We start from the raw sequence: 17,049 nt of genomic DNA, 5'->3' as shown, positions 1-17,049 counted from the left end.
AGCTTCCTCTGCCCATCGCAGCCCTGTGACCCTCCGGGCGCTCCCCTCTGACAGCTGGCTCTCCTGTGCGCCCCGCCAGCCCAGCCCCATGTCAGGCTCCTCTCCCTAAAGAGGGCAGAGCCAGGGCCCGGCCTCACTCCCTACCCCAGCCTCCCTGCCTGCCCCGGCCTCACTCCCTACCCCGGCCTCACTCCCTGCCCCGGCCTCACTCCCTGCCTTGGCCTCACTGCCCCAGCCTCACTCCCTGCCCCGGCCTCACTCCCTGCCTGCCCCGGCCTCACTCCCTGCCCCGGCCTCCCTGCCTGCCCGCCATCGCGTGGGGACACTCCGAGGACCACACAGTACTTGTAAAGGGTCTTTCCAAGTCACAGATGCTGGTATGTAGTGACTAGTGTGAAGGAGATACATGGGAAGTGGCTTAAAAAGAAAAGATCCAACTTTAAACTGCGTCTTTGTCTTAGATTGACCTCTGACTGTCTGGGTAATGGTAAGACGTACTGCTTAAAATATGAAAAATTAATATATAGTTCTTAAAATATGTAAAATCAATAACATATCAATTTTTGGTGAGATGTCAATTGCCCGTTTTGTGATTTAAAAACTGTATTTCTAAGAAGCCAGCTGTAAGGTGGACATGCGCGCGACCAGTCCCAGCAAGAAAGGCTGAGAAGTTATCCGGGGGAGACAGACCCACGGCTGGGCGGGGGCTGCGTCCGCCATCACAGTAGTTTGACTCGCCTGTGGTTTAATTTTAACTTCGTGAAAGGGGCACAGGTCTGAGGCCTAGGGGAAGGGACTCCCCGTCTCAGCTCCTCTCCCCTCTCAGCCTGTGTGGGACCTGGGGCAACCACCGCCCGCTCCTGACTCTGCCTGTAGGTCTGTGAGGTGAGCCGCTGGGCCTGTGAGACGCTCCAGGCCCCTTCAAGCTCTCGGGCTCCGCACCTCTCATGGCCACGGCTCTCCGTGAAGATGGGAGCCAGAAATTCACCTCCCCTGAAGTTCCTCGTAGCGGCTAGTGAGGTTTGCAATGCCTCAGTTCCTCCGACTTGGCATGTTTCCGCACGGCTTTATTTACACAATTTTCCCATAGGCTCTGGGGCTTGGCAAATGCGTAAGAGGCGGGGAAAATAAATACGGACAATCTTTCTGGCTAAATTGAATTCTGACAATAGAAGGATTTCAAGGTATCACTGAAGTTTAATAACCTCACTGGAAAGTCTTTCTGGCTCCAAGGTAGTAAAAATATTAACTTGTCACTTTCTAATAATTTAATAGGTCCGTTTTCGCATTTAAATCTTAATCCAACTAATATTGAATTTCAGATTTAAGTTTCCCCCCAGAACTGATGGACACTTTTCATGAAGTAGGTCATCAATTCTAGCATTGATTTAAAACTTAGGTAAACTGTTATATCTACTAAATTTAATTAACGAAATTAGTTTGGATTCTAGGGTCCATTTGTTTGTTCCCAGTTGAACTTTGGAATTTCTCGTTACCATGATTACATGACACACAAACTATTTGTTGGACAATTGAGCAACTTTATGCATTTGAGTTTTGCATCTATTGATGGAAGTGTGTGGACTCTCTGCCTGCTGGGTGGGCACAGATTCTGAGTCCAGCTCGACAGAAGCTGGTACGTCTCCCAGTCCCGGGAAAACCTGTCTTAAGTGCTGGTGTTTCCCTGGGTCTGTCCTCACCTGGGCATGCCATGGGTCGCTGGCACACAGGTAGCAGATGGCATGGAGTGCACAGGTAGCAGAGGGCATGGAGTGCACAGGCTGCCAGTCAGATGCCCTTTTTAGCCAGGACACATAGTACGTTGAGTTTGGGGATTATTTACTCTCTGTGTGTTCAGTCTCTCACAGGGTTGGCCCCTGACCATCATGACCTCTCTTAATGCAGAGTGGATTGTACATGAGTCCATGGGGACAGGCCGCTGCCCACGGTGCTATGTGAGCAGGGGGTTAAAATGTGGTTATCCACTTGGGACGTTATTATTTCCAGTTACTTTTCTATTTAAGGATGAGTCATTGCTGACTAGCCTTGAAGATTTCAAAAACTTCCTTGCACAAAAATGGGAATTGGCTCTTTTTGGCAACTGCAGTTCCACGGCTTTCTCATGCTCACACCCTAATAAAACCTGGTAAAATAGAGGCCGCTCCTCCACATGTTAAATGTTCACCTAAATAAAACATTTGCTGTCTGATGTCCACCTGATGGGCTTCCCATTCCTCCTGCTGGGTGACAGTTAGGGATCTTCCGCCACGAGAACCGTGCGTCGTCCTCATACCTGGCGTTTCAGTGCTTACAGTGGGCCGGGAAATGCTCTGAGCCCCCTACCTACTGGTCTGTCCTGTGCGACATCAGCCCTAGTATGATGGAATCATTCCCACTTTATACGGATATCCCGATAAGAGGGGTAAAGCAATTGCCTAACCTACATAGATGCATGGACAGTATCAGTCCAAACCAGACCCAACCAGTGACTAACCCCAGCGAAAAGAACACTCCTCAGCTCTCCCGCCGTACAATGTAATGTGCGCGCAGCTATGCTAGGTTTCCCTCTGGCTTTTTGAGTATTTGCTGAGACATAAACCACAGGTTTACAGAAATCGCAGGTGCCCGCACGCCAGTCACAGGGTGAATAAGGCCTGGGAGAAAGCTGAGGGTGGAGAAAAGGAGGAAAAAGACAAGACCCGGGGCTTTCCACCCGAGTGATCGCGACCATCTCGTGTGCTCCGAGCTACTTCACTTGTGCCCGCTTCAAAACGTAATCACCACTTAATTTGGGGGGAAAAGCAAATTCTGTATTCCCGGGAAATGTTTGAATTATACGCTGTGTAGAGCATGGAGGAAGAGAGGCTAAAATGAAAAACGAGACCACGAAAGTTCAGTGGTTTTGCTCCGATTCTGTAAAACGTGCTGAGGGCGGGCACCAGGACAGCCTAGAGGCGGGACTATCAGGAAACGTACAGAGGGTGCGCGCGATGCCTGGTCCGGGCTGCGGGTCCGGCCGGAGGGTCCTGTGGTCCCAGGTTCGGTTCAATTAAAGTCCTGGAGTTACTCATCTTCAACCTCATGACACTGGCATTTTTAAAAGGCCACCTTTTAGCTACATGCTGACTGCTAAAGACAGCTTTCATGTCAAACGGTACACAGCTGTCTCCCTGGGCCTCAGTCCTCGCTTTATGCCCAAAGACGTCTCCGTATTTTATTTTATTTTATTTTCATCTATTTTATTGATTTTTTACAGAGAGGAAGGGAGAGAGATAGAGAGTTAGAAACATCGATGAGAGAGAAACATCGGTCAGCTGCCTCCTGCACACTCCCTACTGGGGATGTGCCCGCAACCCAGGTACATGCCCTTGACCGGAATCGAACCTGGGACCTTTCAGTCCGCAAGCCGACGCTCTATCCACTGGGCCAAACCGGTTTTGGCCGTATTTTATTTTTAAATTTGGATTTTTTTTCTCTTAGAACATAAAAGTCAAGGTTAGCACAGATCTCTAACATGAGCAGGCAACAATACAATGCTGACTACGCACTGTAGAAGAACTTAGCTCATTTGAAAATGTTCACAACTTTCCCATTTTAGTTGCCATAGTATCACCTACCAATCTTTTAAATGTTTTCTGCAAAAGTATTAGTGTTACCGGGGAGACGACGAGACCTGGGATCTTATCTTCTGGAAGGAAAGGTTTCAGTCAAGAGATAACATGTAGGAAAGTGAGCGAGAATGTATTGGTCGCAGCAAACACACTCAGGACAGTGAGACAAGGAAGGACATAGGAGCAGCAGGAGAGCGGGCTGCGCTGCTCTGGCTCACGGGGAGTCAGGGAAAAGGGGGCCTTGGAGGCAGGCTCAGGGGGGAGCCTGGGACGACCTGCGCTGCCCATTGCTCCCCTGGTTGCAGGTCTCCTGGGGCCCCTCAGAGGGAAGGGATTGGGGGAGGGAATGGTGTGTCCCTGCTCCCCTGGGGGAGAGCGCTCACTGGTCCCTCATGCTGAGCGAATTTCTCTCTCTCAGGTGTGAATCTTGGGGAGCTCTCAGGGGAGGGTCTCAGTAGAACACCCATCAGCTCCCAGGGGTGCTCTGTCAGGGGCGTGGTCCCCACTGACTGGTCGGCGCCAGGGCAGGGGGGGTCACTCGTCAGGGCAGCTGGTCCTGAGGCAGCCTCGGGTCACCTGGCTGGTTTTGCTGCTTTTCTGGGCCTGGAGCTGAAGTGCAGCCGAGGCCTCAATGTTATCTCCAGGGAGGAAAGGGCAGGGGCCCAAACCGCATGGCAACGATGTGCTCAGGGAGGTAGGTCGCCCTGGGGGCGAGGTCCTGGCTTTACCAGCTCTGCCCCTTCCAGGCCTGGGCGCTTCCACGTGGGGACCTTCTGCACCTGCCGTCGTCCTCGCTCTGCCCGTGCCTGTCTAACTGCCTATCACACCAGGAAACACTTTGTGATGCGTTTAAGTGCTTTTCTTTAGTTTACAAATACAAGACGGACCATTTTACCTCGTCCTTCACTCTCCTACATACACCTTAACTTCACTGTGACTAGTCTTTGTAAATCATTAAAACGATGTCAATTTTTATGACCACGGCCGCATATTTTGTAATGGACAGTCATTCCCTTAAAGTATTAAAAACTTTCGGACACACCAGGCAGCGCCCCCCACCGCCCACCCTCCATGGCACCCGCATCCAGTGCGGAAGGTAGAGCAGAGACCCAACAAGTCCGATGACGTCAGCCTCTCTGGGGTGTAGGCCTAACATGCAGGGGAGACTGAGGCCTAAGGAGCTCAGAGAAGGTCGCCTGAGGATGGGAGGACCCCAAACAGGTCCTGAAGAGGCAGGAATCGGATCCTCAGAAGCACTGTGGCCAAGTCGTTCTAGTTTTCCCAAAATTCTGCTCTTCTTACATCTGACGTTTAATGATGTTGACGCCAATAGTCCTTCCCTGAATAGGAAATAAATTAGGGAAACCTGCCCTTCTGTCTTCCATTTGTCTCTCGCTCACACATATAAGCACACGTGCCCATGTGCACGCATGTACATGCATGTACACACACACACACACACTGCAAATCCCTCCTTTTTCCATATACTCATTAACCTCTTGTTTTAAGTACCAACCACAGCATTACAAGCAAAGCTTGGTTTCCAAGATCAAAGGTACCAACAAGCAAACAATGTTAGGTTCCCCAATACGTCCTCTTCTTCTTTCTCCCTTTTCTTTCTTTCTCCCTTTTCTTTCTTTCTTTCTTTCTTTCTTTCTTTCTTTCTTTCTTTCTTTCTTTCTTTCTTTCTTTCTTTCTTCCTTTTTAAAGCAACTGGTATCATCTATCACACGGGGCAGAGTCTTCCGAAGATTTCCTTCATAAAATACGTAACAGAAAAATTTTAACTGAATGCTCTGTGCATCTTCCCTCGTTACAGAATGTATTCCCCCTTTTTAAAGCACGCTTTCTTGCAAATAATCCTTATAAAACAGCAAGAGCTAAAGCGAAACATGCAATTTTACAACCTAAGGCATTACTTAGGAGCTCGGATAACGGTGGTTTGGAGACGGTGCCGCAGCCACTTCCACGCGAATGCGCCTCATCCCAGGCCACAGGGGGCTGGGGGGAGCGCGTGCTCAGATATCCCTGGGACCTGGCATTGCCAGGGCGGCTGCCCGAGGCGGGAGAGGCCGGGCTGGAGGTCCCGGGGGAGCAGGCCCGGCACCGGGCACCGCGGGGCGCCTCTCCTCCTCCATCACTTCCTGGCCCGTGGGGGCTGGGGCAGCAAAAGTGCTTGGCCCAGGGTTTCGCAGGAAAGAGAGCTATTTTAGAAGCCCTCTGGGGACATGTTTGTGAAACAGGAAAAAACATACATCGCGTTGATAATAGCTCTCCGCGAGGCTGCTGGCGGGGCGGCCACCTCCCCGGCGGGCGGCCCTGCAGCCGCGGGTCCCAGCGCCCAGGACAGGCGCTCCGCACGGGAAAGTCTATTTCTAAGCCACAATCCAGACCGGTCCCGGGAGGAACTAAGGAGAAATAAGCCAGGTTTGGAGGGGACAGAGGAGGGCAGCTTGCAGGCTCGTCGTTCTACCTGGAGGATGGGACACTGAGCCTGGGTCCTGACCCCCCGCGTGTCCATCCTATGCCCCTGGGCTCCCGCTCCGACAGCAGAAAGCCTGCCTTTCCGGGTCCAGGTACTTATCGTAGCTTTGGGGATGTGTTTGGTTTTAAATAAATATGCTTCAGTGAGTCAATCATAAATCTATTAAAATACTAAGATGGAGTCCTGCTTAAGGCTGTAAACATAGAGCCCTGTAAAGAAACACATTTCAGTACCGTCAATACTCAGTTTGCTTCTCTTAAAAATAATGGAAAACAGAGTTAATTTTATATGAAGTGTGGCGTTTACCTGAGACACACGCATCGGATTTTCTTTCCTTCCTTCCTTCCTTCCTTCCTTCCTTCCTTCCTTCCTTCCTTCCTTCCTTCCTTCCTTCCTTCTTTCCTTCCTTCCTTCCTTTCTTCCCACCTTCATCGCTTTCTCCTCTCCAGCCTCCCTTCATCTCCCTTTATCTAGTAATAACTCCACACAAGGGAAAGAGTTGGGATGTAGGATTGTTAACCCTGGTACATTTTCAGAAATAAACTAAAGCTCAATAACTTCTCTTCACTTTCTTGATAATATTCCCCTCTTGCTTCTTGTTGTTATTGTTTATAATAACACAATTACCATATGTCACAAATAGAATGAAAATATTTACTTTTTGAATATAAATGGTCAATTTTCCACTTCTATATTAAAAAAAAAAATGAAAGACTGTAAAGATGAAAAAAAAAAAACACCCACCTCTGTCAGGAAAAGAAAGAGAACCTATTTAAACCTGAGGGACATTTTCTATGTCACCATATCTTTGGCCTCAACTATACATAATGTTTATTTTTTTATAAACTAAAATTTATTTCTCAAAGGAAATGTAATACTTTTCAGTATGAATTAAAAAGTGGGTTGTGAAGTAAAATGTCAATGAAAACATACTTTTCCTTACAAATCAAAACTGTCCCAGACGTGCAAAACAGAATTCATTTACACTTCATTGTTACTGACGAGGAGGTAATGCCTCCCATCGAGGACCCTTTCAGAGTTTCCATCCACGGGATGCTCTGTAAGCGAGCAAGTGGTGGGTCAGTCCGTTTTGTTTTACAATGTGAACGCTATTTGCCTGTTGACAAAGGAGAGAGAAAAAACTGGGTGTTCTCCTCAGAAAAGATCTTCCCTTACATACACCAGTCCCCCGCTCTGAGCTGGTGGCCTCTGCTTGGCTTCATTTCTTTAAAAATAGGTGTCCTTGCCCTAACCAGTTTGCCTCAGTGGATAGAGCGTCGGCCTGCAGACTGAAAGGTCCCAGGTTCGATTCCTGCTAAGGGCATGTACCTTGGTTGCGGGCACATCCCCAGTAGGAGATGTGTAAGAAGCAGCTGATCGATGTTTCTCTCTCATCGATGTTTCTAACTCTCTATCCCTCTCCCTTCCTCTCTGTAAAAAATCAATAAAATATATTTTTTTAAAAATAGGTGTCCTCCTGCCCGGCTGGCGTGGCTCAGTGGTTGAGCATCAACCTATGAACCAGGAGGTCACGGTTTGATTCCCCGCCAGGGCACATGCCCGGTTGTGGGCTGGATCCCCAGTGTGGGGCGTGCAGGAGGCAGCCGATCCATGATTCCCTCTCTTCATGGATGTTTCTCTCTCTCCCTCTCCCTTCCTCTCTGACGTCAATTGAAAATAATATTTTAAAAGAAAAGGTGTCCTCCGTGTGGCAGAGAGGATCCGGGGAGGCCGGACCCTCAGGCCCTACTTGCCCTGCAGCAAGAGAACGTTTCCCCTGAGAAAATGCCCGAACAGCAATGCCCAGGGAGTATCCTGAGGCTGGAGCCTGGACCCCGTGTCCATGCCAGCGCCAGCCCCCATGAGAGGACTGTGCTTGTCTGACCAGACTCCCTCCCCTCCGACCTCAGTGCCCAGGGCAGCCTCACTTGCACCAGAGGGAGCAGACTCTGTTGGAAAGAGAGGTTCATTTTGGGGGAGAGATGAGTTGCGCTTTGTCAGCTGCATTGCGAGGTCCCGCGCTTCCCAAATGCTGAGTGTGCCGGGAGGTGCTGCGTAACATTTCTGAGAAAGATGGAAAGCTCCAAACAACGAAAATGCCGTAACTTCGATGATGGGCTACCACCAGGTTGTGTAATGTAAAGTTCCAGCAGAATGATGTCTCTTCTGATTTTGTTGTCTGCGAGAGAAAACCTGGTTTCACAGAGAACTTGACTCCTGACCTGATGGAGAGGACGTAGGTGCCGCGCTCCGAGTCCACAGGGCCGGAAAGATGACTCTCGTCTCTAGCTCTGAGCAGGGGACACTTTCCACATTAGAGCTCCATCAAGCACAAAGCCTTTTTTTTCTTCCTCCGGCTCCCTCCCGCCTTTTACTAATTGGGCTGAGATTTGGCCACTTGCCTCTTTCACATATAAAGAGGGCGACCGAAATTACCGGAAAATGGTTAATTATGCCCACAATGGGAAAATTATTTCCGTAAGTGCTTCAGAGTGTAAAATCAAGTCCCAAATTTAATCACAATATTATCTCTCTTTAATAGTTATTCAGCTATTCAACCTGGAATGTTCATTAGATAAGCCAGCAAGCACAGAGTCAGTATATTCTTTTTGTTGTTTCCAATCCATTGTTAGTGAGGCTAAAAGTCAACCCAAAATTAAAGTCAAGTTTGGAAGCTTTTATATCTTGATTTGAATTGGATTAGCATGTGATAGTCGTTTGTGACTGTTTGATTATAATTTTTGCAAACAATGTGCTAGAGCTGCAGTTTATATAAGCTCAGCACTAAGATGCAGTTATACTAACTTGATTGACATCATGTTTGGAAAGGCACTTGTGATCATTTGCTTTGCTTGACATTTTCATAACTAACTCAAATGACAATAAAAACAATCGTTATTTCTGTAGAATAAAAAAAACTCAAGATGCGTATGACACCTACCTTGAAATGTAGGGTTCATTTTACTTACAATGTTATTGAACGTGAGGCAAATAACTTAAAACAGGTGTCAGCTTATCTACATCTCTAAATATTTTAAGATGGCATAATAATAATAGCTAACATTTACTGAGGTCTAGAAGCGCACGTACATGATTTCATTTAGCCTCTGGCTTAGGAGCTGCTTTGCAATGGAGAAAGCTATTTTTACAGAGATTGTTTAACTTATAAGTATGAGGCTGAGTTGGTGTTAAAAACCAGGAAGTCTAACTCCTATGTGTAACCAGTGCAAACGCTGCCCCTGCTTGGAGTGGGTATCACACATTGCTCCTCTGTCATGCTATTCCATGTCAGCTGAGTGCCATCTACTTATTTCAATATACCTCTGGGAAAAGGAAAACTGTACCATTAGTCATAGGACAATATTGACAATGTGTTTTCTTAGCATGTGCGATTTAATAGTGACCATTGAATTCAGTGGTCTCTTCAAAAATAAAACACTTTGTGAAAGGTTCAATGAGAGTTTTAAATTGACTTTTTTAAATTGACTATCACATGTACTTTTATATACTAGGTCATTCCTAGGGCTTTGATGAGTGAAATGGAATAACCTATTTTGTTGATTACCTTATTGGCTTTGGGCATTGTTGAGTCATTTTTTAACATGCCCTGTAATTTCTGGGACTCTGTAATTTGTAAGTTGTTACCTGGCTTACTGTCTGTTACATGCAAAAGAGACAAAAAGCCTGTGTGGCCCAAATTCAAATGGTTAGTTTCCAATCCCAGGCGCACCGAGTCCTTTCGGTAACGACGACAACGACGACGAGGAGTTGGGCTTGGCCCAGAGGAACTGATCAGACTCTCTTCCCAGAAGTCTGCACGGCTGGTGAAGAAGTGTGTCCACTTTCCTAATTCCAGGTTCCGCCGTGGAGAAGGGAGAATGAGACTTCCCCCAAATGGCCTTTCAAAAGTGAGAAGAGCTCTAAGAGGAGGCAGTAGAGGAAGAGGTGGGACTGAGACGTGGGATTTTTGGCCTGGATGCCTTTTCCTGGAGTCCATGGAACAAAAGAACCATCGTCCCGCCAAATGGCCCACTTTCCATGCCTCAGGTTCCAACGAAACTGATAGTAGGAGCGCTGGGAAGGCCTCGCGGAGCCAGAACAAACAGCAGCCGGTGCGACTGGGCTTCAGGGCTCTTTGGATTTGGGATTCTCTGAACAAAACTGTTCCTATACTAACCATGTTTTTCTTTTTATATAAATTTTGAACCTTTGCCCAAGGCTTAGCGTTATCTTGTCCTACCCCCTTGTTTTACAAATGAGACTCCAGGGAAGGTAGGTAATGTGTTCAAGCTCACGGGCAGAGCAGTGACAAGCCCAGGACTAACTTCTCGTCTCTAATGTTGGGGACAGCACCCTCCCTAGAATCTCATGAATGGTTCCTATGGACTGTGTTGAAAATGATGAATGACGCCCCTAAACATAGCATCACTGTCCTCCAACTTGATAACTATTTTCGTTGAGGGCAGAAGCCTTAACGTATCTTCCCTTCTATCTCCCTACATAACTTGGTGAAAGTAGAGGCTCAATAAAAAGGGTAAGAGGACTAATTGAATGTCTGGATGTATTTCTTAATTTAGAATGCATTTGGAAGTGCCTGAATGTGGGATGGTACATACTGACTTTTTGGCACCTTAGTACCTTACCAGAATGGCAAGTTGGAGTTGACAAGCCATTTCCTAATGGAAGACACATACATACATGCATACATACATCAAATTGAACATTACTAAGAGCAGGAATTAATACAGGAAACTGTGTGAGAAAAAAATATATAAATGTGTTTGATAAATAAAAGATAAATGAAATGTGAAAATTGGATGGTTATGCAAAATAAGTGAATAAGCAACGTAGAAATCTATTCTGTACTTTTCAAGCCTTCATCATCTAAATAACTGACTCCGTCCTCTGAGTCGGTATGGTATAGGGGCAAAGCAGCCCAGAGTTAGGGTCAGAGGGTCTGAGTGCTTAGCGTGGGGTCAGCCCTAAGCATCTTGTATGACCTCTGACAAGTATGTTGGACTCCCTTGGTTCCTTCCGTTGAGGTTATCATTGCTGCAAATCACAGAATCCTGGATGAATAAAGATCATAGCATTCGCTAATGATTTCTAGGTATCTATTATGAAATGGGCTTCTATCTATCAGGTAATTTAACCCAAAACAATCCGACGAGGTGAGTTATAGAAATTCTAGGCGGTATTGATTGAGCCACGCCCCCACTTTCAGGCCAGGGCGTAGGTTTAATGAGTTTACATGTTACAACAAATGGCGTGTGAAGCCATGTTTCTCTGACTCCGGCGTCTGTCTCCTACCAGGAGTGCAAGAGGAGACGAGGTTAAAGCTCACGCTCAGACCTATGAGTTTCAGAGGCAAGTGGCGGTGGGGACAGACTCACTGGGGAACTTATGTGCATATATGCACAGCCAGGACACGGACAATAGAGTGGTGAAGGCCTGGGAGGGGGGTGCGGGTGGAGGGGGTCAATGGGAAAAAACAAAAAAAGGGGGGGCATCTATAATACACTCAACAATAAAGATAAATTAAGCAATAAAATAAAAAAGATCAAGGTCACTACTTGTTTCCTAGTTGGGTAAACCAAGCAGCCAAGAGTTGTATTCATTTTGTCAAAATCTCACAGCCAGCTGGGGAGGGCGGGCAGGAAACTCTGCCAGCAGGGGGGTTCGCCGGGTGCCACAGGGAGTGTGCTGTCAGAGGAATGACTGCCCAGGCGGGAAGCAGAACCTAAGCCCTTAGGTTTGATGGGAAAGTATCACTCTTCATAGCTAAGGATTTGTACTCGTTTCTAGTCCAGCTGTAACAAATCGCCACAAATGCAGTAGCTCACGACACACAATGACTGTCTCCCGGCTCTATGGGCCAGGAGTCCCGTGAGCTTGTCTAGTGTTCAAGGCCCCCAGGCCATAGCCACGGTGCTGGCAAGCTGTGCTCTGTCTGGGGGTTCTGGGAGGGAAGCCTCTTCCGGACTCACTCGGGTTGTTGGCAGAATTCAGTTCCTCTCGGCTGTAGAGCTGAACCCCCGCCCCCCGCCAGCTGTGAGCTTGAGGGCCACCTTCATCTCCTGGACCTCACCCCGGGCCCGTCAAGAGGAACGGAATCTAAATTCCCGGGAGTAGAATCCAGGCCACGATCTTTCTTCCTTGATCAAATCCATCCTGTAAGTAACTTGCTCAACACGCACTGTCCGTGCGGCCTCTCTGCAGGGCGGGAGCCGTGGGTGTGGTGCGCGTCCCACTCCTGCCCTGGGCTCCTGCCTGCGGGGCATCCGCGCTCCATGCCGCTCTCACCGCCGCTGAGCCGCTCGCCCTGCACGTCCCAGGCGCTCATTGTGCCTGGAGGCGCTTGCACAACACTTTTCTTCATTTACGACCGGCCAGGACCCAGAGACAGAGGAGTGAAGAGTGTCGGGGGTCAGGAGGCCGGGGAGGTGCTGTCTTCCTGTTGTATTTCCCCAAGTTCGAAGGCCAAGGGCTTCTCTGTGTTCACTGAGCCTGCAGGCTCCAGCTCCTCTCCCAGAGGTTTGGGCTCAGAGGGTCAGGTGGGGCCCCACATGCTCGGGACGCTGAGGGTCCCACTTTGAGGGACACTGGTTCCTGCTGCATCAGTGACTGGGCTCCTGCTCACTCCAGAGCCTAAAACATACCCCGAGCTCCAGGCGACAGTGCACAAAAGGGTGCGAGTTGGAGGCTCTCACGGCAGTGAGAGAGCCGCAGGGAGAGGAAGCCTCTCTATAGTCTGTCTTTCTTACCCCTTCGTATCTTGAAAGTGTTAGGGACACCGGGGCCGTGCTGGGGGTGGGAGATGAAAATCTACACGGGCATCTCTTTCTAAGAAGGTTCTGCTGGAAGGAAAGACAGTTCTTCGCAAGAATAATTGTAAGACTTCGATTTTGCCCCAAAAGAAAAAGACAAGAAGAGCGAGGAGAGGGTAGAAGGCGGTGAGGATGGCGCACTTCGAGCTGTTGGCAGCGGCACCGTCTCTGCCACAAGCGCCCAGTGACAGGAGGGGCCGGTTGCCAGGCAGCTGGGGGTGTGGGAGGGAGACGGGCTGAGTCCTGTTTGGGTTCAGGGGATGTGCGGCGTGTGTCATGCACCATCCACGGAGGCGCGAACAGATAGCAAATGCCTCGCTTTGCTCCCGCGCGGGTTCGGGATACCTGATGGCAGATCAGCCGCGCTGGGGAATGCTTCTTAGCCAACTTTATAGAGCCCGGATGAATAATGGAGAAATGATATGGCTTCGGGCCCACAAAAATCAAAGATATTTTGGAAATGGAGGAGTGGAAGATGCAAGTTGTATTTTTTCCCCCTTAATCTCGGATTGAACTTATACTTTTAGTATTAGGCTTAGGCAATTCAACTGAAAATAAGACTTATTATAAAGAAAAGGAAAGTAATAGTATACACAAGAATAATAAAAATCGGGGGTGGGGGGAAGCAGGCTTGCAAGGCATGTATGCATTTGTAGGGTTTATATATTTGTGTTTGATAAATCATAATTGTCACTTCTATTTATAATTTTTATGTAGCATAAAACATGCTTTTACATGGAAATAAGTCAAGAAGACTGGTTAGAATTTGTGATTTCAGCATTAAGACCTGTGAAGCGTGCCTTGTGGGGAGATCTATGACAGTTTAAAACAATGAAACCAGACTAACATTCCATAAAGACCTGAGAGACTAGGATGTTATCTGAGATCTTAAGACAGTCTTTCTCTCTCCAAGTTCTTTCTGTGATGAAATAAATCATTTTTATTTTCTGCTGGTGATTCTTTGGGCAAGAGGCACCGTCTGTTTAGAAATAAGCTATTCTTCATCCCATGTGTACAGTAAAGAAATTATTTTGTTTCTAATAGTAGCACCAAATCTCCCAGTTTGTTTAATTTTGAGAAGTGAACATAGAATAGTTCTGATGGGAAGCAGGGAGCTAGCGGTTAGAAAGAGAAATTGCCAGTAACTGCTGCTCGTACCATTGTGATGACAAAGCCACTTGAGAGTTTAAACTGAGTGCTCTCAGTTGTGATGAAGTGCTTTTCTCACCAAACAACCCTATGCGCATTGAAAAGAAACCCGCAGTAGAGTTAGTCATCCAACTTGACCTCGTCTAGCTAAATACTTCGCCTCTTCTCAAAACTGTGTAAGTGCTACTACATTTCACAAAGAAGTTAACAAGATCTGAAAGAGATTTACAACAATTTGCTCAACAACTCTGGGCAGTTACTATCAGATGTATTTCAGGACAGATAAATTTAGAATAAGGTAAATCCTGGAGAAAGAACCACTTGCTGGCCCAGCCGGCGTGGCTCAGTGGTTGAGCGTCGACCTATGAACCAGGAGGTCACGGTTTGATTCCCAATCAGGGCACATGCCCAGCTGGTGGGCTCGATCCCCAGTGTGGGGCGTGCAGGAGGCAGCCGATCAATGATTCTCTGTTATCATTGATGTGTCTATCTCTCTCTCCCTCTCCCTTCCTCTCTGAAATCAATAAAAATATATTTTTAAAAATAATAACATTAAAAAGAGAGAACCACTTGCTGAATGAACACGTTAGAGGCAGAATGCAAAGAACCAGGAGCTCAACCGAGGAATACAATTCAGCGTACGTCTCCTGATAGCAACCGTGCCATTACATCTGCACCGACATGGGACTCGATTTCAATGGACCTTCAGATGCATCTGCATGGCGTTACCTGCACGATGCATCTGTTGTTGCTCTGGAGAACTCCTGGTGAGAGGGGGGATTCCTCCGGAACCACTTCTCACCGCCAAGTGTCCCCTGGCGAGGAAATTGGATTGGTCCTCGGTAGAGTAGACGACTCAAGTGAATGGATCCCCAGGAACAATGGGCAGGTGCTCCCCGTGCGTCTGAAAGACTGCCACCCACACTCGCTGCTGCCCCTGAGAAACCCGGGGCCCACAGACCCGCCCCTTCATTAGGGGTGCTACACGTGTACGCAGCGCAAAGCACAGCCTCGTTCCCAGGCCACGCTCCAGCTCGCCGGGACTTGGGAAGGAAAGCTGTGGAAGTGAAATGACTTGCAAGGATAAATATTTTGTGAGTTGAACAACATCCTCTCAAAATATCTCAAGTGCCAGGATGATGTGGTCACACCAAGGGCTGTTTCACTAGGGTACCTTTTGGGGCTTTGATCTCCAAGCCCACCAGATGAGCAACAAAAGTAACTGCGAGTGTTGGCTGAAATATTTTTCAAATATGTTGGTTTTAGGAAAAACTCCAAACATGTTTTTGAAAGACTTTACCCTCCATTTATTAAAGGTAATTTAATACTTACTCATGTGTAAGTCATCAAGGAATTGTTTCATAAAAACCTATCTGGTTTCCAAATAGAATAATATTTATTTACATTTATATTTGTATATTTTGGTATTATATATATATTTGCTACAGAAAAATATGAAATACTCTTTTAATTTTGGCTTAATTGCTAGGATTTTCAAGTCAGTATAGTAAACTACAGTTTGTTCAATGTCCACCCAACCACAGAACTTGAAATCTGATTAGTTTCAGGACTTTATTGTGTAAGAAACTAAACATGCTGCTAACCCCGCCACCCCCCCAATTTCTATTGTCAGTACAGATTCCAGCACTATGTAAAGCCTTCTGTAAGGCATTTATGAAAGCATTAGTAAAATAAACGACCACCAATAGTTATGATTAGTGTTCTTGTTTTTAAGTTTAAAATCCTAAAGTGCTTTATCAGTTCATTTTTTCATTCATTTATACAACAAATACAAGTTACCTGCCAGTCACAAGATATACAAAGGTCAATCAGACATGGTTTCTGACGCCCAGCTGGCGTGGCTTGGTGGTGAGCGTCCACCTATGAACCAGGAGGTCATGGTTCAATTCCTGGTCAGGGCACATGCCTGGGTTGTGGGCTCGATCCCCAGTGTGGAGCATGTAAGAGGCATCCGATCAATGTTTCTCTCTCATCATTGATGTTTCTATCTCTCTCCCTCCTTTCCTCTCTGAAATCAATAAAAGTATGTTTTTTTTAAAAAAAGATAAATGGCTTCTGGCTCTGAGGAACCACACCAGCAAGGGAAAGAGAGATCCACGAAACTGACGCCGCCACATCCCAAACGAAGATTAGACAAAGCAAGTTATTCAAAGGAAGATTAAACTGGAGTTTAATTTTAAAATCTTCTTATCATATTAGAGTTCTTTGAAGTTTACTTGGATAAAATATTGTTAGATTTTTCAGTATCCCAGGTATCCTGGATAAATGAAAATTGATGTTTCTCTATCTAATGGAAAAGCAACATATATGTGTGACAAATCTCAAATATAATGTAAGCAACAGAGACTTTTAAAAATTGGAATAGTTTAATAAAAATATTTTCATAGTGGTCTTTGTTTTGAAAATTTCAATTTATCATGGAAATAATTTTGGCCCATTAAAATGATATTAATTACTGTCTCACTCAATATTTTAGGTCATGACCCCAGCATTTAAGAGGTTCTTCAAGACAGTGTTGAACATGATCCAAGAGAAAATGTGATTTGAGTCTGGAGACAGCTGTGCATGTAAGTATTAGAAAATTAGATTGTTCTCATGTCAATGTAATAAAAGCTAAAATATCAGCTCATTAATTACTGAATTGTAAAAGCTTGATTAATGTTTTCCTTCTGTTACGACATGCATGGTTTTTCCTATCTAAAATTGATACGATGTGTCTAATTTTGGGGGGTATGTTTTTCTTAAGGTCGGTTAATAATAAAGCCCAGCATAGCAGAGAGGAGAGGAGGCTTCTGTGGGAGGCGGCTACCACTTTTTATAAACTGCTTCCAGGTGAGTCATCGGCGAAGGGAGCAGTGGCACAGGTTCTATTTGCCAGTTCCTGGCGCGCTCCATGGCACCTGACGATAAAACAACACACAGAGCACTTGGGCACGGCTTCTGGAATTCTTACTCT

The 17,049-nt window shown here is 46.7% G+C and overlaps 1 protein-coding gene across 1 annotated transcript in view; it reads left to right on the top strand.

Annotated features, from left to right (window-relative positions):
* Positions 1-17,049, top strand: part of CALCRL (calcitonin receptor like receptor) — a 73,268-nt gene that overhangs the window by 20,357 nt on the left and 35,862 nt on the right. Inside the window, exons 2-3 of the mRNA XM_059702528.1 lie at positions 16,570-16,660; positions 16,840-16,925. Coding sequence (XP_059558511.1) covers positions 16,659-16,660; positions 16,840-16,925 — 88 coding nt within the window. The 5' untranslated portion in view covers positions 16,570-16,658. The remainder of the gene's footprint in view (positions 1-16,569; positions 16,661-16,839; positions 16,926-17,049) is intronic.

This window comes from Myotis daubentonii, chromosome 7, assembly GCF_963259705.1.
Source record: "Myotis daubentonii chromosome 7, mMyoDau2.1, whole genome shotgun sequence".
NCBI lineage: Eukaryota > Metazoa > Chordata > Mammalia > Chiroptera > Vespertilionidae > Myotis > Myotis daubentonii.
Note: the sequence above shows the minus strand (reverse complement) of the source record. Positions and strands in the feature narration are given on the sequence as shown.